This window comes from Hydractinia symbiolongicarpus, chromosome 6 (genome assembly GCF_029227915.1).
Source record: "Hydractinia symbiolongicarpus strain clone_291-10 chromosome 6, HSymV2.1, whole genome shotgun sequence".
NCBI classification, from domain to species: domain Eukaryota; kingdom Metazoa; phylum Cnidaria; class Hydrozoa; order Anthoathecata; family Hydractiniidae; genus Hydractinia; species Hydractinia symbiolongicarpus.
The window spans coordinates 25,835,373-25,855,442 of NC_079880.1; the positions used below are offsets into that span (position 1 = coordinate 25,835,373).

Consider the following 20,070-nt stretch of genomic DNA (forward strand, 5'->3'; position numbering starts at 1 on the left):
GTTTAATTTTTTATTCAATTTTCCCTAGGGCAGACACCATATGCTTGGTAAATGGTCAGCAATCTTAGGGTTGTTGGCTTTTTGACATGGGCGGTCCGACTGGCCCTCAGGTCAGCGCTAGCGGCTTTGTTAGTAGCCGCATTCCCCTGCTCAGAAAAAAAGTTGATCAACAATGTTAAAAAACGCCCGACGTGCTACAGTGACATTTTTATTCGGCACCGGTTAAATTTTAAAAACAAATATTTTAACATGGCTGCTACGAGGCACGTTTTTCGTTTTCTTTCAAGAAATAATATTTTTGTAAGAAGAAAGCCTTTGGATAACCGTTTAAATATAGTTCAACTAAATTGTACAAACGTCTTAATATGTCGAGAATTTCGACCATATTCAAGAGTGCCAAAGAAATTTCTTAAGAAAAAGGATCGGGAAAAGAAAAATCGAGACGACGTATATTTTGTTACAGATCAGATTCTGCCTAGACACTCCTTAAAAGATGCTATTGATACTCTTCGAGCGTATGATCTTTTTGGACCCGAACCCATGGATATATTGCTTGATGTAAATATGGGTGATGGGAAGGTAAATATTTTACCAACTATAGCCTAGGCACTAGTTTAGTTGGTATGATAGTCTAACTTATAAAGTCCACTCACTAGACTAGCTATTCAAACACATCCTGGCGGTGGACGAGAAACTCTTTCTATGTCTTACCACCTACCAAATGACCCTATTTTTGTCTGAGTACAAGGGTGCTGATAAGCAGCATAGGCTGTAAGAAGTGCAGGCTTTTTTGGGACAGTTCGGCGTTTAAAAAAAAATCATTTATTTGTCGAAAACCCCAGCATAGACCCAAAAAAACACTAAAAAATTCACCACGAATGATTAAAAAAAACTATAAAAATTAAAATAAACTTACTATGTGGTAGCGAAGTTGTTAAAAGAACTGTTTTTGATAAGATTTACTTGTAAATAAGAGCGATTCTGTTTTGACCCAACTACGGACACTGGCCCAACTTTGGATGCGGGACTGGCCCGTCTTTAGACAGGCCGGCCCGTCAAAAGACGAGTTGGTGCGTTCGCAATCGGGATGGCCTATCTATTAACAGGCCTGGCCCAACTTTGGACAAATGCATGCAAACACGTCTTAAGTTGGTACAGGTCCAACTATTGACGAAGGAATCTCTTGCTTTTAAAAGTCATATCATCAGATGGGACAAACTTAACTGTACACAAAGGTCTCTTGCAATTTTAGAAAATGTGTCATCAGATGGGACAGGACTAACTATTGAAAAACAATTTCCATGGCTTTAAAAAAACTGTGTCATAAGATGGGACAGGCCCAACTATTGACAAACAATTCCCATGCTTTTAAAAGGCTGTGTCATAGTATGGGACAGGCCCAACTATTGACAATGGACACTTGTGTTTTCAAAAATCGTAGTAAAAAAGTGACAGATCCAACTATTAACACTTTTTAGAAACAGCCACAACATGGGTCAGTTTGAAGACTCCCAGACTAAAGTTAAGCCTTGATGGGAAACACACTGTTTCAAATTTAAAAAATAATTATAGGCAGGTCTGGCCCAACTGTGGACAAATGCAGTGTCTGTAGGAGAGGAAAAAAGAAAACCAAAAATATACAGAGGAAAATAAATCACGAATTCTCTAAATATAATCTATTACAAATATAGCTAAAGTAAAGAGCAACACAAATACAATGTCATAATTTTTTTCCTTAAAAATTGAACAAACACAGACATAAATTCACAAATATTAGTACCACAGTCGGTAGTGCGTATGACTCATTTCCAAGTGGTTGTGGGTTTGATCCCCACATAATGCTGTTGTCCAGTTGGGCAAGAATTTCATAAAAGATTTCTGTAGCTCAAATGGGAGCTTAAGGACTCTGCTCTGCACTGGTGTGACTGACCACATAAAACATAATTTATAATCTGACAACACTTCGTTTGACAACAACAGTTTGTTTTTTTACATTTTAGATTCAAATTACATTCATATTCGAATGCAATTCAATGTCGGTTTCAGAACACAAAAATGGAAAATATAGAACAACATATAAGCTTTAAGCTAACCTCACGATGAGTAAACAGTTGCATGCCTTGTTTTAAATTTTTTTAGGATTACTTTGAAAAAAAGAGACAACCTTCTTCGCTTCGGTTTTCTCTTTCAGTTGAAAAAACTTGTTTCCCTGAAATACGGCATACACATTGTAAACTGGGAATAAAATTAAAGTATTTTATCTGTAACAACTTTCATGGGGCTTTAAAAAAAACATTTAAAACATAAATAAATTAGTTTTACTAACATAAAAAAACAGAGTTTTATTTTTTAAAGTAATAAGAAAAAAGAATAAAATGTTTAAATAGTAACTGATTTGCGTTTTTTAACTTAGTAAATTTTAGCGTAACGCCATGCGTATTATTTTTATAGATATTATATTTTATATTTAGGATAAAATTGGAGTATTAAAGGGATTGCTACATTTCCCAACACCAGTAACACCAGTACAAAAAGTTCTTGTTTTTGCTGAGGTTTGAGCTATTTAATATTGTGTTATACTGTTTTGGTTTGTGTTTGATTTTTGCCACTAAAACATGTTTTGATTTTAGGGGGACATTGCTACTATCGCTAAAGAGGCTGGTGCACATATTGTTGGTGGAAAAGAATTAATTAAACAGGTAGGAAAAATCTACGAAACCCCTTTTATTTAAGAACCCTTTTATCAACAAGTTCAAATCTTAATGCCTTATTATATTAAAGAAGCTATATATGAAATTAGGAATAAGAATATTTCGTCGAAGTGCACATAGAATTGTGGCAATATCATGTCACTATGGTGGGATGAATTACCCTAATGGAAGGAATTTTGAGTTGTGCAAAAAATGAAGAATAAAATTTTGCGATTATGAAAAGTAATGTCCAACCCTATGTTCTTTGTCTACAGTGAATCTTAAGCTGCATTTACTGGAAAATTGCAAACAAGCAGAGTATAAGGTAGAGTTCAATGGGAAATTAAGAGAATGTTAATGTCTCGATTTGTGGGATATAAGTTTGCAAATATGTAATAATTAATTCCGAATTTATTTCTTTCGCAATCTGTTCCACATTCATTTCTTTCTTGAATAAAGTATTTGGTTCCATTTTTTAAACAATTTCAAACATGAAATTTGTAATTGATGTTCTCTGTTAATTATGAGTTTGTGACAGCTATTGCCACATTTCCTCAAAACTCCTTCTTTTAGAAAGTTTCAAATGTCCCAAAAAATTTACTGTTTGTTACACGTTTTAAATATATACATAGAAATGCTACATTTGTACAACAATAATTTGTTTTTGACTAATAACATCACCTTTACAATCTCAAATGTTCTCGTTTTCTTGAAAAACATAAAAATGTCCTCAAATCTCTCCAATTTATTTCTGAAAACACTAATCTTCTCAAAGGGTTAAACCAACAAAGTCCTCAAATCTACTCACATTTGTCTTTATAAAAAGAGTGGCAAGCCTGTTGTAAGTCACACAGTCGTTTATTTTCATATTTTTTTTAGGTTGAGGATGGTGAATTGGAATTTGACCACTGCCTTTGTACATTAGACTTTTTACCAAACATTAAACATCTTCCAAAGATTTTACGAAACAAAATGCCTAATACAAGACGAGGTTCGTGTTTGTTTTTTGATGTCACACTTTTAATGATGCTTGCCATTACATTATCTTTGTTTTACAAAATTTGCTGATAAATTTGTTATCTCGTCATAATTTTAACCGGAGATATGATGTATTTTTTCTTAACGACAATAAAGAAATGTTTATTTGTATAAATTTAAATTTCTTTACTGTGAAACAAATCGATTCGTATGCAATAGATTTCGTGAGGGGTGACTATAAAAATTTTAATTTTTAATATAGTTGAGTAAAACTCTATTTTGTCAAAAGTTAAGTCTCATTGTTTTGCTTTGACATTTGACTACATGTTTAGGGACTGCCACTGATGACATTCTGACTGCTCTTGAAACTTTCAGCCATGGAGAAACTTATATGGCAGATAATGAGGGACGAATTCGACAAACTGTTGCAAAGGTATATTCACATTTAAAGATGGTGGTTCGGGTTTAAATAAACAAAGTCAGCACAATTGTTTGAATTGTTTTTGAGTAAAACATATAGAACGTTGAATGTTACAGCTTTTTCAAGGAAGGCAAGTTATAGGTCCACATGTGTACGAAGTGATTAAGGTGTGCTATACATTCGACCAATGCAGTACACCTAAAAGCACATCTAAAATACGTCATGTTTGCTTTTTGTGAAAATCTTTCTAAAACGCCTGGTAGTAACAGATAAACGCATGTTAATAGGATGCGATTACACTCACATACACCCCAGCACACCTAAATTAATTTAGTGTATCTTGTAACGCATTTTTACAAAACTTAAAATAAACTTAGTTAAATTTTCTTGGAAAAAATATTGATTATGCAACCCATGGCATCTTTGTTAACAGGTTGAACTTTTTGACATTATTGATAAAGAACAGTAGTGTCAATTGTTAAGGCAAAGTTTTTTTCTCCTGTCTTATCAAGTAAAACAGATTTTTTTATAGTTTATACGATTTTTATATGGTTGATAGCACAACCCTATGTTCTGTTGAGTTACTTAAAGTCGTTGCATGACTGAAACGGCATTAAAACTAGTTTTATGTAAAGTAAAGGCGTTGTGTCCAGTTGTGTCTGGTTTACTGAGCTCTACATATAATAATTCTGTAGCTTCAATGAAGAACCTTTTTTTTAATTTCTAAGCAGTATTGAATTTACATTTGACATTTCATCTTTGTACTAACAACGTATCATTTCAAGCAGAATTTGCTTTATTTCAAGCAGTATTGTCGTTATAACCTGAACTGTTTGAGTTTCATGTTTACTAAAGTATGTCTCTGTGATAATGGTCCTGGAAAGTCCTGCACATAGTACAGCTAAAATAGTACATCCTTTTCAGGATGTACTATTTTTGTATCCTGTTTGAATCTGAATTTGAATTTCTTGACACTGTTAAATCTTTCTAGACAAATTTTTCTGACGAAGCTATACAAAAGAATTTGAGGGAATTTATGACAGTTATCGACTCTCATAAAACAGTGAGTGCAGGTAAGATACGAAAAGTGTTTCTTAGAAACAAAAACAAAGATTTATAATACTTCATACTTCAATTATATATTTTAATATTGAGATAAAGACTGGTTAAGTTTTTATTTTGGAAAGAAGATTGCTAATTCTTTATTCTTTAAGAACCTCTTCTGTAAAGCAAAATACTGTAAAGAAATAAAGTGTTTGCAGCTTTCGCGAATTTTAGAAAATTCGTAAAAGTTTTTTTCCTACAGAAAGTTTTAATGGAAATTCTGCTGCTATAACACAACATTTGTAGAAAATAACTAGACGAAAATTTTGTAGAACCGCGAAAGTTCTAATCTTTTTCGGTAAAGCTAAACCACAGAAGTTTCTTCCCCATATATTCCTCCCTTAAAGTATTTCACTGTTCGAACAACACTGTTTTGAATAATATTTGTGTGTGTGAAGTTAAGAAAGAAACTCACAGGGTCAAGGTAGGGGTCAAATTAGGCAATAAAGTGTTTGCAGCTCTCGCGATTTTTAGAAAATTCGTAAACGTTTATTCCCGCAAAAAGGTTCAATTGGAAATTTTATTTCTAAAAACAACATTCGTAAAAACTAAAAGTTCCTCCTTAGAATCTCAGTGTTTGAACAACACTGTGTTTTGAAGATTTTCATAGTATGGGGTCAAATTAGGCACTAAACAAACAGCTAATCAACTTAAGAGATCTACCCATAGCAACCTAAGACCTGTGCAATTTCTTTTAGATAAATATTTTAAACGAGCCAGCCTGCTGATACCTCCTGGACCAAAACTTGATTTGCATCTACAAGATATTTTACCATGAAAAGGTAAGAATTGATACAATTTTTTTGAAATATTGGGCTATGTAGAGAGGTTGATGACAAATAAACCTTGACATAATTCAAGTGATGGTTTCGTGTAAACACATTGCGAAAAAATTTCTAGGTTTTTTTATTATTATTATTATTTCATTTAGTTTTTGCACACTTTTAATTTCATGCTGTTTTGTGTTAAAGTGGCAGTAACCTTTTTCAAAACCGGAAAATTTTTTTTTCACGTTATTAGTTACTTAATATTATTTTTAGACTATATATATCCAAATTTTTCTTTTATAACACACTTGTCGCGATTTTATAGCTATAATACATTATCTTTCACCTAAAATGTTTAGCTTCAACTCCTTTAAATTAAAATTTCCTAACTGATTAATTACTTCTATAGCAGTCTACGCGCTTGTGATATTATACAGAAGGAAATGATGTAATTATTAAGGAGAACACAGATGGCGCAACAAGTAAAAATTAACTCTCCTAGCGCCTTACCCCAAGATCTCTAACTTCTAATAGCATTTTTATTTCTCTTAAAAATTTTAACACGAGCTTTGTAAATCATACAGCTTTAAATATGTGTGCCGAATTTTTTTGGTTTTGAATATTTTTCTTTTGACCGCGTCTAGATGCAGCATGATATGGTAATGAGATTATTTTTCCAAAATAAACAAAAGGATATTGTGAGAGAAATATGAAAAATCAAAAGCTTTCCGCACACCCTTTTGATACGACCAACCAAAGGTTTGTTTTGAAACAGAAGTCAATGAAAAATGACGAGGTTGTAAAAAGTTGGAGCTCGTGAAAGCTCTTTTTTTTCCTGATCGCATATATATAAATAAGTACTGTTAACTCAGCGAATTAAAAAATTAAACAAAACTGCTTCTATGTATCTGAACATCGTTATTTTCAGTAAATAACAAAGAAACTTAGTATAGATAACACACTGACTGAAAAACCCATCTGTTTGAACGGATAAAAAAGGGTTAGTGCCACCTTATCATCTTGGAAAACTTTTTTACTGCATCTGATTGTCTTTAATATTTTTTATTGAAACTTATGACAAGGCTATTGACTGGTTGTATGTTTATAACTGAAATAAGCCGAAAATGCTATCTGCAGGAATTTTCTGTTTACTTTAGAAAAAATGTTTGTTTTTTTACACAAATGAGTGGCTGGCGTTAAATTCTTTTTTCTTTATCCCCTATGTTTTTTTTTTGTTTTTTTTTTTTTTGGGGGGGGGCTTAAACGGTTAAACTACAAAATTCGGGACAAAAATGTTGAGACATATGGTATAAAATTATAGAGTGGATCACACATCTAAACATACCATGGCCTAGCGAACAAATTCTCCCCCTCCTACTGTATCAATGTTGAAGGTGACTTTTAAAAGTGTTTGCCTTCAGAATCGTGTTTTCCACCTGACTCAACATTGAACAAGCAGGGGCGTTCCCAGACAGCTTTTGACACAATAATACACCAAGGAAGACTGTATTTTGGCTCACCACCAATTTACATAACTAGCTATATCACTATGTGTTGCGGTAATTCAAGAAACTCTCGAAACAGCTAGGAAAGTGATTTGTCTAATTACAATTTCTTTACAACAGTCAATGTCAATACTTGATAACATCTTTAATTCTAATGTTTCGCTGCGGCTTAGTGTGCCAATTTTTTTTGAAACGAAACGAAGACTAAATTTGTTCTTATTACGTTCTTAACTACACGATCTGTGATAGCAGTAACAAAGCTGATAAATTGAACTTTCGTCACAGCTTTTTATTTGATGGTTTGAAAACGCTTGTGTATACATATTGTGAAGAAGAAAAAAACTGAAGCCGACCGTAAATTTAATTTTTTTTCATAAGATGATTAACATGTGTTAACTTAATTGAACCTATAAAATAGATTTTAAAATAAAACTAATTTTGCGTTTAATTAAAGAAGAAAAAAACGTAAATATTTTTTTCCAAAGATTATACAGATAAAAAGTCATGCGAGCTCAGAAATTTTTTCGCTTGTTCATAATTTTTTTATATTGTTTATTGTTATAAAAAAGTGTTTTATTTTCGAACGTGTAAGTTATGACGTGTAATGGTAGTATTCTGTGCGCATTTGTCCTCACCGAAGGAAAACAACACTGCGCATGCGTCTTATCACTAAAAGAAAACAACATGCCGAACAAATTTGCTGTAAAAAGCATACCCAAAAAATGTTCGAAAGATCAACGAAAAATTCCTTTGTTTATACCGAGCTGGTTGAGTTGAGGATACCGGTTAGCACGAAGAATTACAGAAGAAGAAATAATCGAACGTCTTCACTAGAACGTTCTTCATTCAAAAAACGAAAAGATGGCTAGGGTTTTGTTCCTCGTTTGTTTAGCCTTTATCGTATCGCTTGTTTACTCAGAAACTGAAGGTTTAGATACGCCATCAGGGCGTCCATTGGTTATTGATCCGGATATGGAAGAGGAATTGCGGAAAGAACAGGAGTGGAAGAAAAACGTAGAGCCGCCAGCGCCTGTAGAAAAAAGCGAAACAAAACCTCAAACTGAAGTGTTATACGTGCCGAAAAGTTGTAAAAGAAAGTCATCTCGTAACGATTTAATGGTCGTACATTATACAGGATGGTTGTCGCAAAGCGGTCGTAAATTCGATACTACTCTCGATTCTCGTCGACGTTACGCTCCTTTCGAGTTCGTATTAGGTACTGGTTACGTCATCAAAGGCTGGGAGGTTGGTTTGATGGACATGTGTCCAGGAGAGAAACGAAAGTTAGTTGTTCCTCCAGGTCTGGCGTATGGAAGGAAAGGTTTAAGAGGAATCATTCCACGTGAGTTAACAGCTAATTTCGTGATCTCTTTACATAAGATTCCTCTGCAAAGTGCCAAATGTGTATAATAACAACTTAAGAATTTATTTTCATTTATTTTTGATTGGCGTAAGTGCGCTATTGTTGGGAAAGAGTTGCGCTATAAGTTCGAACAGAACCCCCGCGGCGCTATTTCTGTCTAAAAGCGGCCCTTGTAAAGTTGGACTACCATAATAGTTGTTACTGTTGTTGTTTGTTTGTTTGTATGTTTATTTGTTCGTTTGTTTATTTTTTGTTTTTTGACTTTGTTTTTATTGTTGTTGTTGTATAATATTAGTGTACTACTTCTATAAAATACTGTCTATTTTACAGAATCGTTCATAGTATGTTAATTCGTTTTTTTTAGCAAATTCGACTTTAATATTCGTCATCGACTTACTTGATCTTCGTCGTGCGACTCCGAACTACGCGCCAATCGATTTGTTTACATCATTGGACAAAGATGGCGACAAGATGTTGTCACGTGACGAAATCTCTCATTATGTGAAATATCAATCGAAAATGTATCGTAAAAAAGACGCGCCAAAACCTAGCCCTGAAGAACATGAAAAAATGGTGGACGAAATAATGGAGAAAGAAGATCAAAATGGCGACGGTGTGATACAACATTCTGAATTTAGTGGACCTAAAATGCCTCATGGTGGCGAATTATAGTTTAATTGTAATTTTCTTCGTTGTATAATAATTCATATGTTTTGAATAAAAAATAACTTTAGTAAGAAGTATGATTATTTTATTTTTGTGTCTACCGAATCTTGTGTCAACTTTTTGAATCACTGAACATTTTCAATCTTTCATAAAGAAAGTTGGTGTTACAATATCTCGAAAGTTGTTGAATGGTATTCTTATTTGTGGGCGTATTTCATGTAAAGAATTTCAACTTTAAATTCTTTCAAAAAAACATTAAATACAGTTAAGTATTTCTCTGAAAAATAATGGCCATATGCACAGAGGAATATACCACGGCGATAATTAACGATTTGTCAACTGTGCTCCAACAAACAGGGAATAAAAACATGCATGCTAAATGCGCAAACACTTGTCTCATTTATCCAAACATTTTGCCACATGATGTGACCTAGCAGTTTTTTAAATCCACTTTCTGTGTTTAGCTATGTTGCTAATTACGCGTAAATATCAGTTTATCTCTGCTCGCATCTAACGGTAATACTCGCAACGTAGCGTAAATAAATCAGTGGTGCGTTGATTTATGAGAACCTTTTGAGAGAAATTAACTTCTGGTAGACATGGACTTGATTTTTTTACATTCTCTGACGTCATTAACGTTTGAAAACAATTATATTATTGATTACAGCCTTTGGAGACTCGGGACTGAACTAAATATGTCAGTCTTTTCTGAAAAAATAGGGCGTTTCTACACCTAGCCATTCAGGCTACCGTTAAATCCTGAGGAATCACCCTGAGTAGCTTTGAAGGTTATCGAGTGACCTTTCTAGAAGTAGATTTCTTACACAAAATCGATTTTTATAAATTATGACGTTTATTCAAAAAAAGGACTTGGTTTTTAGGGCAGGCGTATATTACAGAGACGCTTTAAAAAAATAGTTCTAAATTAGTTCTAAATAACCGTCCACCTACAACCCCCCGAATGGACCCATATGGTGACTCTGAGCATGAAAAGGTGAAACCCTCTGAAATGACAAAAAAGTATTAAACCTAAATAAAAAAGTTTCCAAAAAGTAAGATATAAAAAATCGTGATGAAATTTATTTGTTACCAGAACAGGATTAACGAACAGCGAGAAGGTAATCCAAAACCTATAGTCGCTGTAACAAATAAATGTAAGGATAAGTATCTTATATCTTATCACAATCAATGTCATGGAAGCGTTGTCACAGCAGGCTAAATCACAGTTTTTTAAGTTCCACAGTGACCTATAGCTCAATTTCAGATCCAATAACGTTTTGTTACGATTGTAAATTACGACAGCGCAATAAATTACGATTGCGATTACGAAAATTTACGATGTTCGCCCGCCACGATCTATAGTATAGGAAAAGGAATTTGACATTTTTTTTCTCACATTATAGTTGTTTTTTCACTTCCAGTGGTGGGTAGCTGGTTGTTGTCATGGTACGTCTTACACAGTTACATTCTCGTCCCCAGAGCTCTTTGATATTAAAACCTCACTTTCGAGTTTATCTCAAAGAGCTCCGGGATCGAGAATGACACATTTAATCAGCCGTTACAACTGTCAGACAGAGTGGGTTCGTTCCATAGACGTTACTTAAGCCCGGTAGGTTTTTTTCCGAAGCCACCAACCAATAAGCAGCTAGTGCTAGGATTATGAAGTTTTAAACAATTTTGCTCAGTTTTGCTTTTGTTAAACATATATTAAATTAAAGTTTGACATCTGTGAACGGTTTGCTTTAATCTAAAAAATTCTCGTCATAAACAACTGTTCAGTAAGTCTAGTTGTGAAATTATGAAAACAATAAAAAAATTTCCTATGCTCTGTTGCTTATTAAAAAAAGTGTAGAATGTCTTCTAGCTACAACCCCTAGCGAAAATATTAAGACAATGGCGCCGTTTTTAAAACAAAGTTGGCAAACAGCATCAATCTGCAAATTGCAATCGTCAATTTTCGCGCTCTTTTTATTTAAAATAGTAAGTTTCGCGTTCTTTAAATTTGTAACCAGAAACTTTCGCATTTTTGAAATTTTCATCATAAATTCTTGTTATGGACCGAAACAAAGTTGAGCATAAAAGAGCTTTAAAAAGGGTTTTTTATTATACGACTAAGCTAACAGAAATTTTCATAAGAAAGAATAAAAATATCGAGGAGACTAGACAAATGCATCAAGTTACCAATTGAACGGATTCTAGAATAAAGCAAAACGATTACCGAGAATAAGAATTAGGCCTAAAAACGAAGTTGGTAACTTCTCATGTCTAAACACTGCACAGGTATACAAAATTATTTTTGCTGTTTTATATTTACGACACTCGCCTGTCTTTACTGATTTTGAAGACTTAACTTTTCGCTCTCTGCCATTAGAAATCTGTGGTTTATACAGAGTATGTAGTCATAAATTTCGATCCTTGTTAAACGTCATTTCATAAATTTCCGATTTTTTTTCTGCTGATGTAGCATATCACTTGTGGTTGTGTATCTTGTAGTGTATCTTGTTTTGGTAAATTGTTTCCACGGTTTTCCACAACCTCGACCCCAGACTTGTTCTTGTAGAATATATCCTAAGTAAAATTCGTGACAATAATTCCACATGAAAATTTTTGAAGTAAATTGGTCCTGTGAGCTGTGTAGCTGGCAGAGGAATTGTACCCACCGAAATGTAAAAACTAGATCACAGTATTAATCTATCCTGTTCAGGTTACAAGATAGATGTAGATCGGAGCCCCTGTGACCTTGCCCCTCGTATGTTTAAATCGGATGTGCAGGAATTTTTTGAATGTTAAACAGCCAAATTATCAACTTTTAATATCTATTTTATATTTTGTTTTTTACCTTATTTACAAATATTTACAGTAAAGTGAAAAAATTAAATATTCACACCACGTTAGTCAAATAAGCAAAGAATTTAGCTATTCACACCAAGTTAGTCACGTAAACCTAGCACAGGCTTTTTTCCAGCGGCATTGGGTGCACCATAATTTTTTATTGCTCATTCCGTAAACTTTTCTGCATTTCTTTCGACCTTTCCCTCTAGTTCTCTGTGTTACTTCCGCCGGAATAAAAATTCGCGTGGCTGTTACTGGAGAAACAGACGAAGTGTTGTCAGTAAAATTTATGTTAAATACAGGTGAGTCTAAGTGCCTCGCTGTATTCTTCTTTGACAAAGCACTTTTAGAGTTATTTGGCAGGTTATAGTTGGACGGATAAGTGGAAGCACTAATTGTAGAGAAATAAGCAAGGCGATGATTTTCGTGTGATGTGCTGACTGGTTGTTGTTTTGTTTCTTTTTGCATGCATCTCTCTGTGTTGCTTAAAATTTTTGTTTTGTCAAAGATGGTGCGTATATCTAAGTTGTGCAACTCAGGTTGGCAATCAGACTTAAAAACATCATTGTCAATTGGTTCATTTTGGTTTATTATTAAGTCCTCTTCAGTCACTGATTTTCTGTATTTCGTTTTGGAACATTCTTCATTTAAACTCTCTTCACTGGATGAGATACCAGATGTTGTGGTACTATCAATGTTAACGTCATCAAAGTAAAACTCCTCTTCACCAGCTTTCGAGGGTCTAAAATAAAAACAACAGAATTCTTGAAAAGCACTTCGGATGGAAAGTAACATAACCAATTTTCCATCCGGATGGAATGTAACATATCCAACATGTACTCCGGATTAAAAGTAACGTACACGATGTGTCCGGATTAAAAGTAACGTACCGACGAGTACCCCGGATTAAAAGTAACTTACCCGGTGTGTAACCCGGATTAAAAGCAACTTACCCGATATGCGCATGTCGCACGTGTAAGATGATGCCAGAAAGTGTAGTTAATTCTTTGTCGCATCCTCTCCACATGCAGCGAAATATGGTGCGACATGGCAGCTAAGAAATAAGAACAGCGTATTTATTTATTTACTATATAATGTACATAGTAAATATGTTTATTTAAGTGTATTTATTTTTAAAAAATTTGCTAACACAAATCTCAGTTGATGTTGTTTGGAATTGCAAAACCTTTTATGTTTTTTAATTTATATATACGCTTACAACCAAACAAATGCAAGGTCTTCTTTTTACGTTTCCGGAATTCGTTGTTTTCATAGAATTGTATTTTCTGGCTATGGCCAACCGATATTAGGTATTATTTGTTCGAGGGTGCAATAGGGTGCGGACACATTTTTTAATCTTTAGGTTAAGGTGTGCTCAAATCAGCACATCTATGCCACAATTTTTTTTTGCACATCTTATATTTTTTTAATAGGTATGAAACTTCGTGCAATGCAATATCTATTGCTTCCCAAAAACAAAACTAACTCGACTGATGATGAACACGTTGATTTCGGGTCGTTTGCTTTATTTAATAAAAATTACCACAGCTCATCAAACCCAGGTGTGTTATTTGATGAAGCTTATTAAATGAAATTGCAGTAAGAAAGAACGTTTAAAATCTTATCGAAATTTCTCGTACTTATGCTTGGCGGAATTGCGGTTGTCAAAGAATTGAGGTTTAATTGGTAGTAATTTTCTCGCATAATAGATTTGCGCGTATTTAATTTGCGCGTAATAGTTTTGCGTGTTGTAATTTTGCGCGTATTAATTTTGCGCGTATTTATTTTGCGCTTAATAGCTTTGCGCGTGTTTACTTTGTGCGCATTACCTTTGTGCGTATTAATTTTGCGCGCACTAATTTTGAGCGTATTAACTTCGGGCGATTATTAATTTCCGCCCAATAGCCATATTAATACAATCCGGGGCCCGTTAATTTTCGCACAAACTTAAATTCCTCCACCAAAAACAAGAAAATTCAGGATTTAAAGCAAAATATAGATGCGTTTCTTAATTAGTTTCTTAAGTAATTTTTCGCGCGTCATTTTTGTACCAAATTTCCCTGACTAACAATCCATTTTAGCGCGCGAAAATTAGTACAAAAAGGTTAGTTTGTTCTGATGTCAAAAAATATTCACGTAAATACCTTCCGTTTGGTCGGAGGATGTTCTACTGAGTCTGCGCTACCACTCGAACTACCAATCCCATCATCGATAGAACATCGCCCCAGTCTCCCCTGTATCATTTGTGCGCTTGACTGAGGCGCACTTTGATAGCCAATCAAATCGTGCGTGGTATCGCTACCATATATGTTTTTGCAAGCTCTTCCAACCGCATCGAAAGAATAACTTCTGGGTTTTGATTTTATCGGTACCGGTTGTGTGCGCGTGTTATTGTAGTCTCTGTAAGAATAACTGCGTGGTTTAACATACCGTGATTCATTGTAGTCAGTTTCGTCTTCTTTTGCTCTATTTAAACGCGGAGAATGCGCAATATAATCGCCTGCGTGACAATGTATTTTTGATTCGTCTAACAAACGTGGCGACCTTCTGTGGTGATACATGTTGTTGTATCTGTAGTCGAGATGAGATGTGGTCACATGTGCGTTATTAAAATATTCTGTTTCTTCTGTTGGGGTGTTCTTAGGCGGAAAGATAAACGCACTGTCTGCTGAGCGAACTAAAAAAAGTAAACAGACAATTATTCAAAGAAGAAAATAAACAAATAAAAGTATAATACGCATTGTTGTTTTGTAGCCTAAACAACTAGATGCCTCTGTGTAGAACCTTTATAGATACTGGGAGGAAAGATCGATTTTAGCTACTCATATGAGCCAACGACTCCTGGTTAAAAAAAAATCACAAACGAATTGAAGATAAAATTCGACGTCGCCGACATATTGAGACATGACGTCACGTTAGCATTACTTCTACCTATTCTCCGGACCATACGTGGTGTTACTAACGTCGAAGTTGTCATGAAAGAGAATAAAACAAAAAACTCTTTGGCAGTGATCCAAACACAGATTTACAAGTAAGCAAATGAGATATTCGATGTAGTGGATGTAGGTAGTCAAGTACCGGCAAAAACTTAACAACGATACCGCAACTATGCACAGGATAAACGCTTTTCACCACAAACTACGTCACACTTTAAAAATACACCAAGTGTTCTCCGACAACAACAAAAACTTCTTGTGCCCAACACATGGTAACGTACATTCGTACGGTAACCGCAACGTAATTGTACGAAGAGTTAAAGCTAAGAATATCTTGAAATGATGTCATTAAGCGCGATTATTTTTGTTTCCGTGGTAACAAAACGCGACCAATAAACTTTAATTAGGAATCCTGTGGGAAATGGTTAAATTAATTGATTGGATGGATAAAGATTGTTTGTTCTAGTTCCTTCTCAGTCTCCAGCTTTCAAAGCAATTAAAATTTTAAAAATCTCACACACATACAGATAGTCATAAATGTAGACATCTAGTTATATCTTAGCTGCACAGATATACCCCACGTCTGAAAAGCAACAAGACCTTGGGCTCAAATAGTGAATGGTTTCACGAACTGAAATTTCAACTTGTTAAACCAATCCGGGAAACCCTTTTCAAAAAAGTTCCAATTTTAGGATTCTTAAAACTTGTCCTTAATCTCAATTAAGTTTTTTTCTGAACAGATTAGATCTGATTATTGACAAACAAGCTTCATTCCCAAGCCCCTGTGCCCCAGGCTATAGATAGGAGAGTACATTTACACTAAGGATGAGGCTGGTACTAACAATAAGACAGTGTAAACCAGACGAAATGTAAACAAAATTAGTTATTGGAAGAAAATGACGTCATTCGAAAAGCCAAATCCTCTTTTTTTGTGATGTCAATAAGAAATTTATTGGCATCTTATCAACTCAGTTTGTGACAATATGTTTATAAATAAAAATTATTTTTAAGTAATCTTAGCGATTTTTAATTTACCTTTGAAAAAGCGCATATATTATTTTTGCGATTTTGTGCTTTAAAGAATTTTACTTGCCAGGAGTGGACTCGGTATAACGTCACACGCAAAAGAACAAATAAACAAAAAAATAATAGGGAACACAATTTTTTGAAGAATTTCTTTATAAGAATCACAAAGTCTTAATGACCAATAATTTCAAAAAAATATTAGGAATAACCAAGTTCTGTTTAAACATAAACCTAACAAGCCCTGGGGGCGAGGTCTGCTTTTTGGTTGGTCTGTTTGTTTTATTGATTTTTTACTGTTTCTATATTGATTCATTCCCATTTTTCTAGTTATTACATTACAGTTCAAACGAAAATATTAGTCAAACCTGATTTAGGAATTATTTCAAACTTATTTAGGGCACAAAATTTCGAGTTGCTAAGAACCACAAGGCTTAACAAAGAAACGTACAATTCATATAACGATATAAAATATGTTACATTGCCTGAAAGAAAAAGTAACACCCAGTCGAGATCATGCTCAAATTTTTCCAACAAAATATATATCTCGGCAAAATTTTGGGAGACCTTTAAAGGGGGATTTTTACGAAGCGAATTGAACAGCGAATTCGATGGCGAATTCGCTTTTTAATTTTCACATAAACGAAATCTCAGCACGCCTTTTCGCCAAAAAAAGTTTGGGTCAGCGGTATTTAAAGAACGTGCCCGATAGTTCAGCATTAGCGTTAAAAATGTGAAAAATCTTTGAGACTCTGTTCTGTACAAAAAATTGTGTACAGTGTTTTTACGTAAATCTATCCAAGCATATCTGCAGCCGGGAAGTGTCTAACGAAAGTCTTAAAAACAACAACAACTAGCATATAACAAGAAAAATTTTAAACTTTGAATTATAAAATCCCTCTCAAAATCAATGCATAGAAAATTTAGTGTTGCTGGGGTTCGAAATCTATTTATGTTTTATTATAAAAGCCCTCCCCCGGATAGAAGTGAATGAACCAGTTTTTTTTGCATACGTACTATCTATAAGTTTAATTTTTTTTAAATCAAGAATTTATAAATGACTAAAGGCAGTTTTATATATATATATATATATAATAAATTTATTTTGTACCTTTTCCAAATTCTTCAGACGACGCCGCGCTTGACGCGGGAGACGCCAACGATAAAGACGTCAACGCGAGAGCGGCGCTTCTAACGTCATCCAAAAAGATGGGACTTTTCTGTAACAGCGGAGATCTGTCAACTTCATCGCTTCTAAATTAGTAACAGTCGGACAAGTTATTAATGTCGATGATGCACAACATCGCTATAAACAACAACAAAAACGGCAAGTCGACGGCATCGAGGGAAAACAACGGTAAATTAACGTCATGTAAAAAGCTAACTAAATGAAGTAAAGGCACACAATGAAAATATTTCAGAAACCTTTTCTGCAATCTGACTTATACTGGTGGGAAATTTCTAAATAAACAAAAGAAGAACAATACTTGTGATACAGTCGAAAACTTTTGGTCGAATCTCCGTAGGTTTTTTCTCTGAACATTGAACTCTCCTGTGAGTCTTCGTAACACCATGAATTCGCACAATGTATAGGTAAAAATAAATTACTTCGGTGCGGATAAACTGGATAATTATTTACGTTGGTGAGATAGTTCGTAGTCGTCGTAGTATCACAACAATAGGGAGAGTTGTTTTTATCAAATTGCGAATATGTATTCTTTTCCGTCATCGTTACAGCTGCTTGACAAGCTATATAAAACGTTGCATACGATACAGCTAAGCAACAAAAGCTGGTTATACGTTGCTTAATTTCATGTAAAAAAATAATCGTTCCGCTTTAAACTTAGCAAGAAATTCCAGCCAACAGTTAGTTATAAGATACTTCTTTGTAAAAAAAAATAGATTAATTAGCGAATAATACTATCACGTTATTTAAACGTTGCTAAAACCAAAAACAAATCGCCGGCCGGCGTTCATTAGTTCTATAAATACTACATCGATATTTCACTTTTTCCCGCCATTATTGTACATTTCTGTTGTTTGTATCTTCAATATCTTATTTGTTTAGCACGTGTGATTCTTTGTTTTTCTACGTATAAATATACTTTTCACTCTCTGATTTTTCAATAGGTTTCACATAGTTTCAGCTTCGTAGTAAAGAAATCAATGAAAATCTCTATTTGCTGCACTTTTCAACATTAATTATAGATGTCCGCTGACCGTTTTTACCGTGCAGACGAAATTGTAAACATTAGAAGTCACGTGACTCAAAAAAGCGCTTAGTAAACAGAATTTTAATACAATAATTACTGACGTCATAAATCAACGTATTTATAATAGACCAAGATTATTTACCCAGCGTCTTAACTTTTTGGAAATTTTTCGAAAACAGATGGTATCGAAGCGACGGAAAGTAAAAGTAAAGATTTTGATATCAGGCATGCCAACTGCGTGGGTATCTTACCGCATTTTAAAAGCACTTACGTCAGCGAAAATATTAAACGAATCAAATTATTATCTTTCTGTGCATGCGCACTTATATGTTTTTGCAAATAACGCAAAACTTTCTGGTTCAGTGCAGAGGCAAGATACGGCTAGTAAACTTATAAACAAGTCAACCATATCATGAATGTTTTATAGTGGTGTTGCTTAGCAACAGCCTCGTATTCAATAATAAACATTCATTCAAAAATAGCGGAAGAAAAAAACAGACAGGTTGTTCGATTCTGCAGAAAGCACGAGTATAACACACCATTAATATTTATGAGGTCAAAAAGTCACATTTTGAATCTGTGCCGTAAACATACGCGAAGCACAAAATGTATCTATAATTCACGAAGTTCATTCGTCAGGCTGTTTTCAATTTAATTGGTCCAATAAAGCTGTGAAAAGAAAACATTCACAGAACTTTTAATGAAATGCATTCGATCATAACATGCTGCATAATTTAACAAAACATACTTGTTTGCTGCACAAAACAAAAATATTTTTTATAGCGACATTAAAAATTGAAAACAAAAGTTTTGGCACCCGTGTTTTGATGCAAGAATTATAATTGGAAAACACGTCTTGAAAAGAAAAGGATACATCGTGATTTATACCTTCAACGCCTCATCTTAACGCCCTCTTCTATAAAATCAACCAAAAGCAATGAGAATTATATAAACCTCCCCTTCTTACAAATACCAGCACCCTATTTCACAAAATTTTGGAGAACGGGCGATCAGCCCTGCACCTTCCCCCACCCTTGTCCCCAGTTTTTTTTTTCTTTTTGATATGAGAGAATGAAAAGGTCATAAAACCCTAGGGACTAGGGTCCCCTGCCCCTATCTGTCCACCAAAAAAATAAGCATGCAGGATTAATAATACTGGGATTTTTTTGCGTTTTCTCAAATTTCTTTTCGCGGAAAATGAAGTGGCGTAGAAAGCAGGATTGTGAGTGTGTCCAGACCCTCTCTCTATCGTTTCTTCGTCCCTGTAAAACTTATCCGTTGCACCTATTTTATTGAACTTTGTTCCGCAATCTGGATGCGCTAATTATCAAAATCTCAACATTACTGCAGTACATGTTTAAAAAGTCTACTCGCTGCGAACAGTAGTATACTGTTCGCACTTGGTGCGTAACCAGTCTGGTCATTATTCTTATTTCTCTCTTGTCCTGAACAATATACCTATTGTTTTCACCCTAAAATTCCTGTTCTGATAAAACGTATTCTTATAAAACTAGTCGTTAGCCCGTAGAAAATCCACGGGTTCGCCCGTCCTTTTTATACTGCATTGCGTGC

General features: G+C 34.3%; 2 protein-coding genes across 3 annotated transcripts; one reads left to right on the forward strand and one right to left on the reverse strand.

Annotated features, from left to right (window-relative positions):
- The first annotated feature begins 36 nt into the window (after nt 1-36).
- LOC130647847 (peptidyl-prolyl cis-trans isomerase FKBP14-like) lies at nt 37-9,568 on the forward strand. Of its 2 annotated transcripts, XM_057453833.1 has the most exons (8): nt 37-579; nt 2,472-2,552; nt 2,631-2,699; nt 3,570-3,681; nt 4,001-4,101; nt 5,081-5,162; nt 5,892-5,975; nt 9,193-9,348. In XM_057453833.1, the coding sequence occupies exons 1-7, from the start codon at nt 52-54 to the stop codon at nt 5,969-5,971; spliced, it is 1,053 nt and encodes a 350-aa protein (XP_057309816.1). In that variant the 5' UTR covers nt 37-51; the 3' UTR covers nt 5,972-5,975; nt 9,193-9,348. The 2 variants fall into 2 exon arrangements, with proteins under 2 accessions (XP_057309816.1, XP_057309817.1); XM_057453834.1 differs by lacking the exons at nt 37-579; nt 2,472-2,552; nt 2,631-2,699; ... (2 more) ...; nt 5,081-5,162; nt 5,892-5,975 and adding an exon at nt 8,114-8,807 and having other exon boundaries at nt 9,193-9,568.
- A 2,725-nt stretch (nt 9,569-12,293) lies between these two features.
- Nucleotides 12,294-18,482, reverse strand: LOC130647848 (uncharacterized). The gene is made up of 5 exons (XM_057453835.1): nt 17,773-18,482; nt 17,397-17,539; nt 14,471-15,003; nt 13,280-13,380; nt 12,294-13,068 (listed from the first exon to the last, which is right to left on the reverse strand). The coding sequence occupies exons 1-5, from the start codon at nt 18,012-18,014 to the stop codon at nt 12,429-12,431; spliced, it is 1,659 nt and encodes a 552-aa protein (XP_057309818.1). The 5' UTR covers nt 18,015-18,482; the 3' UTR covers nt 12,294-12,428.
- Between the last annotated feature and the right edge of the window lie 1,588 nt (nt 18,483-20,070).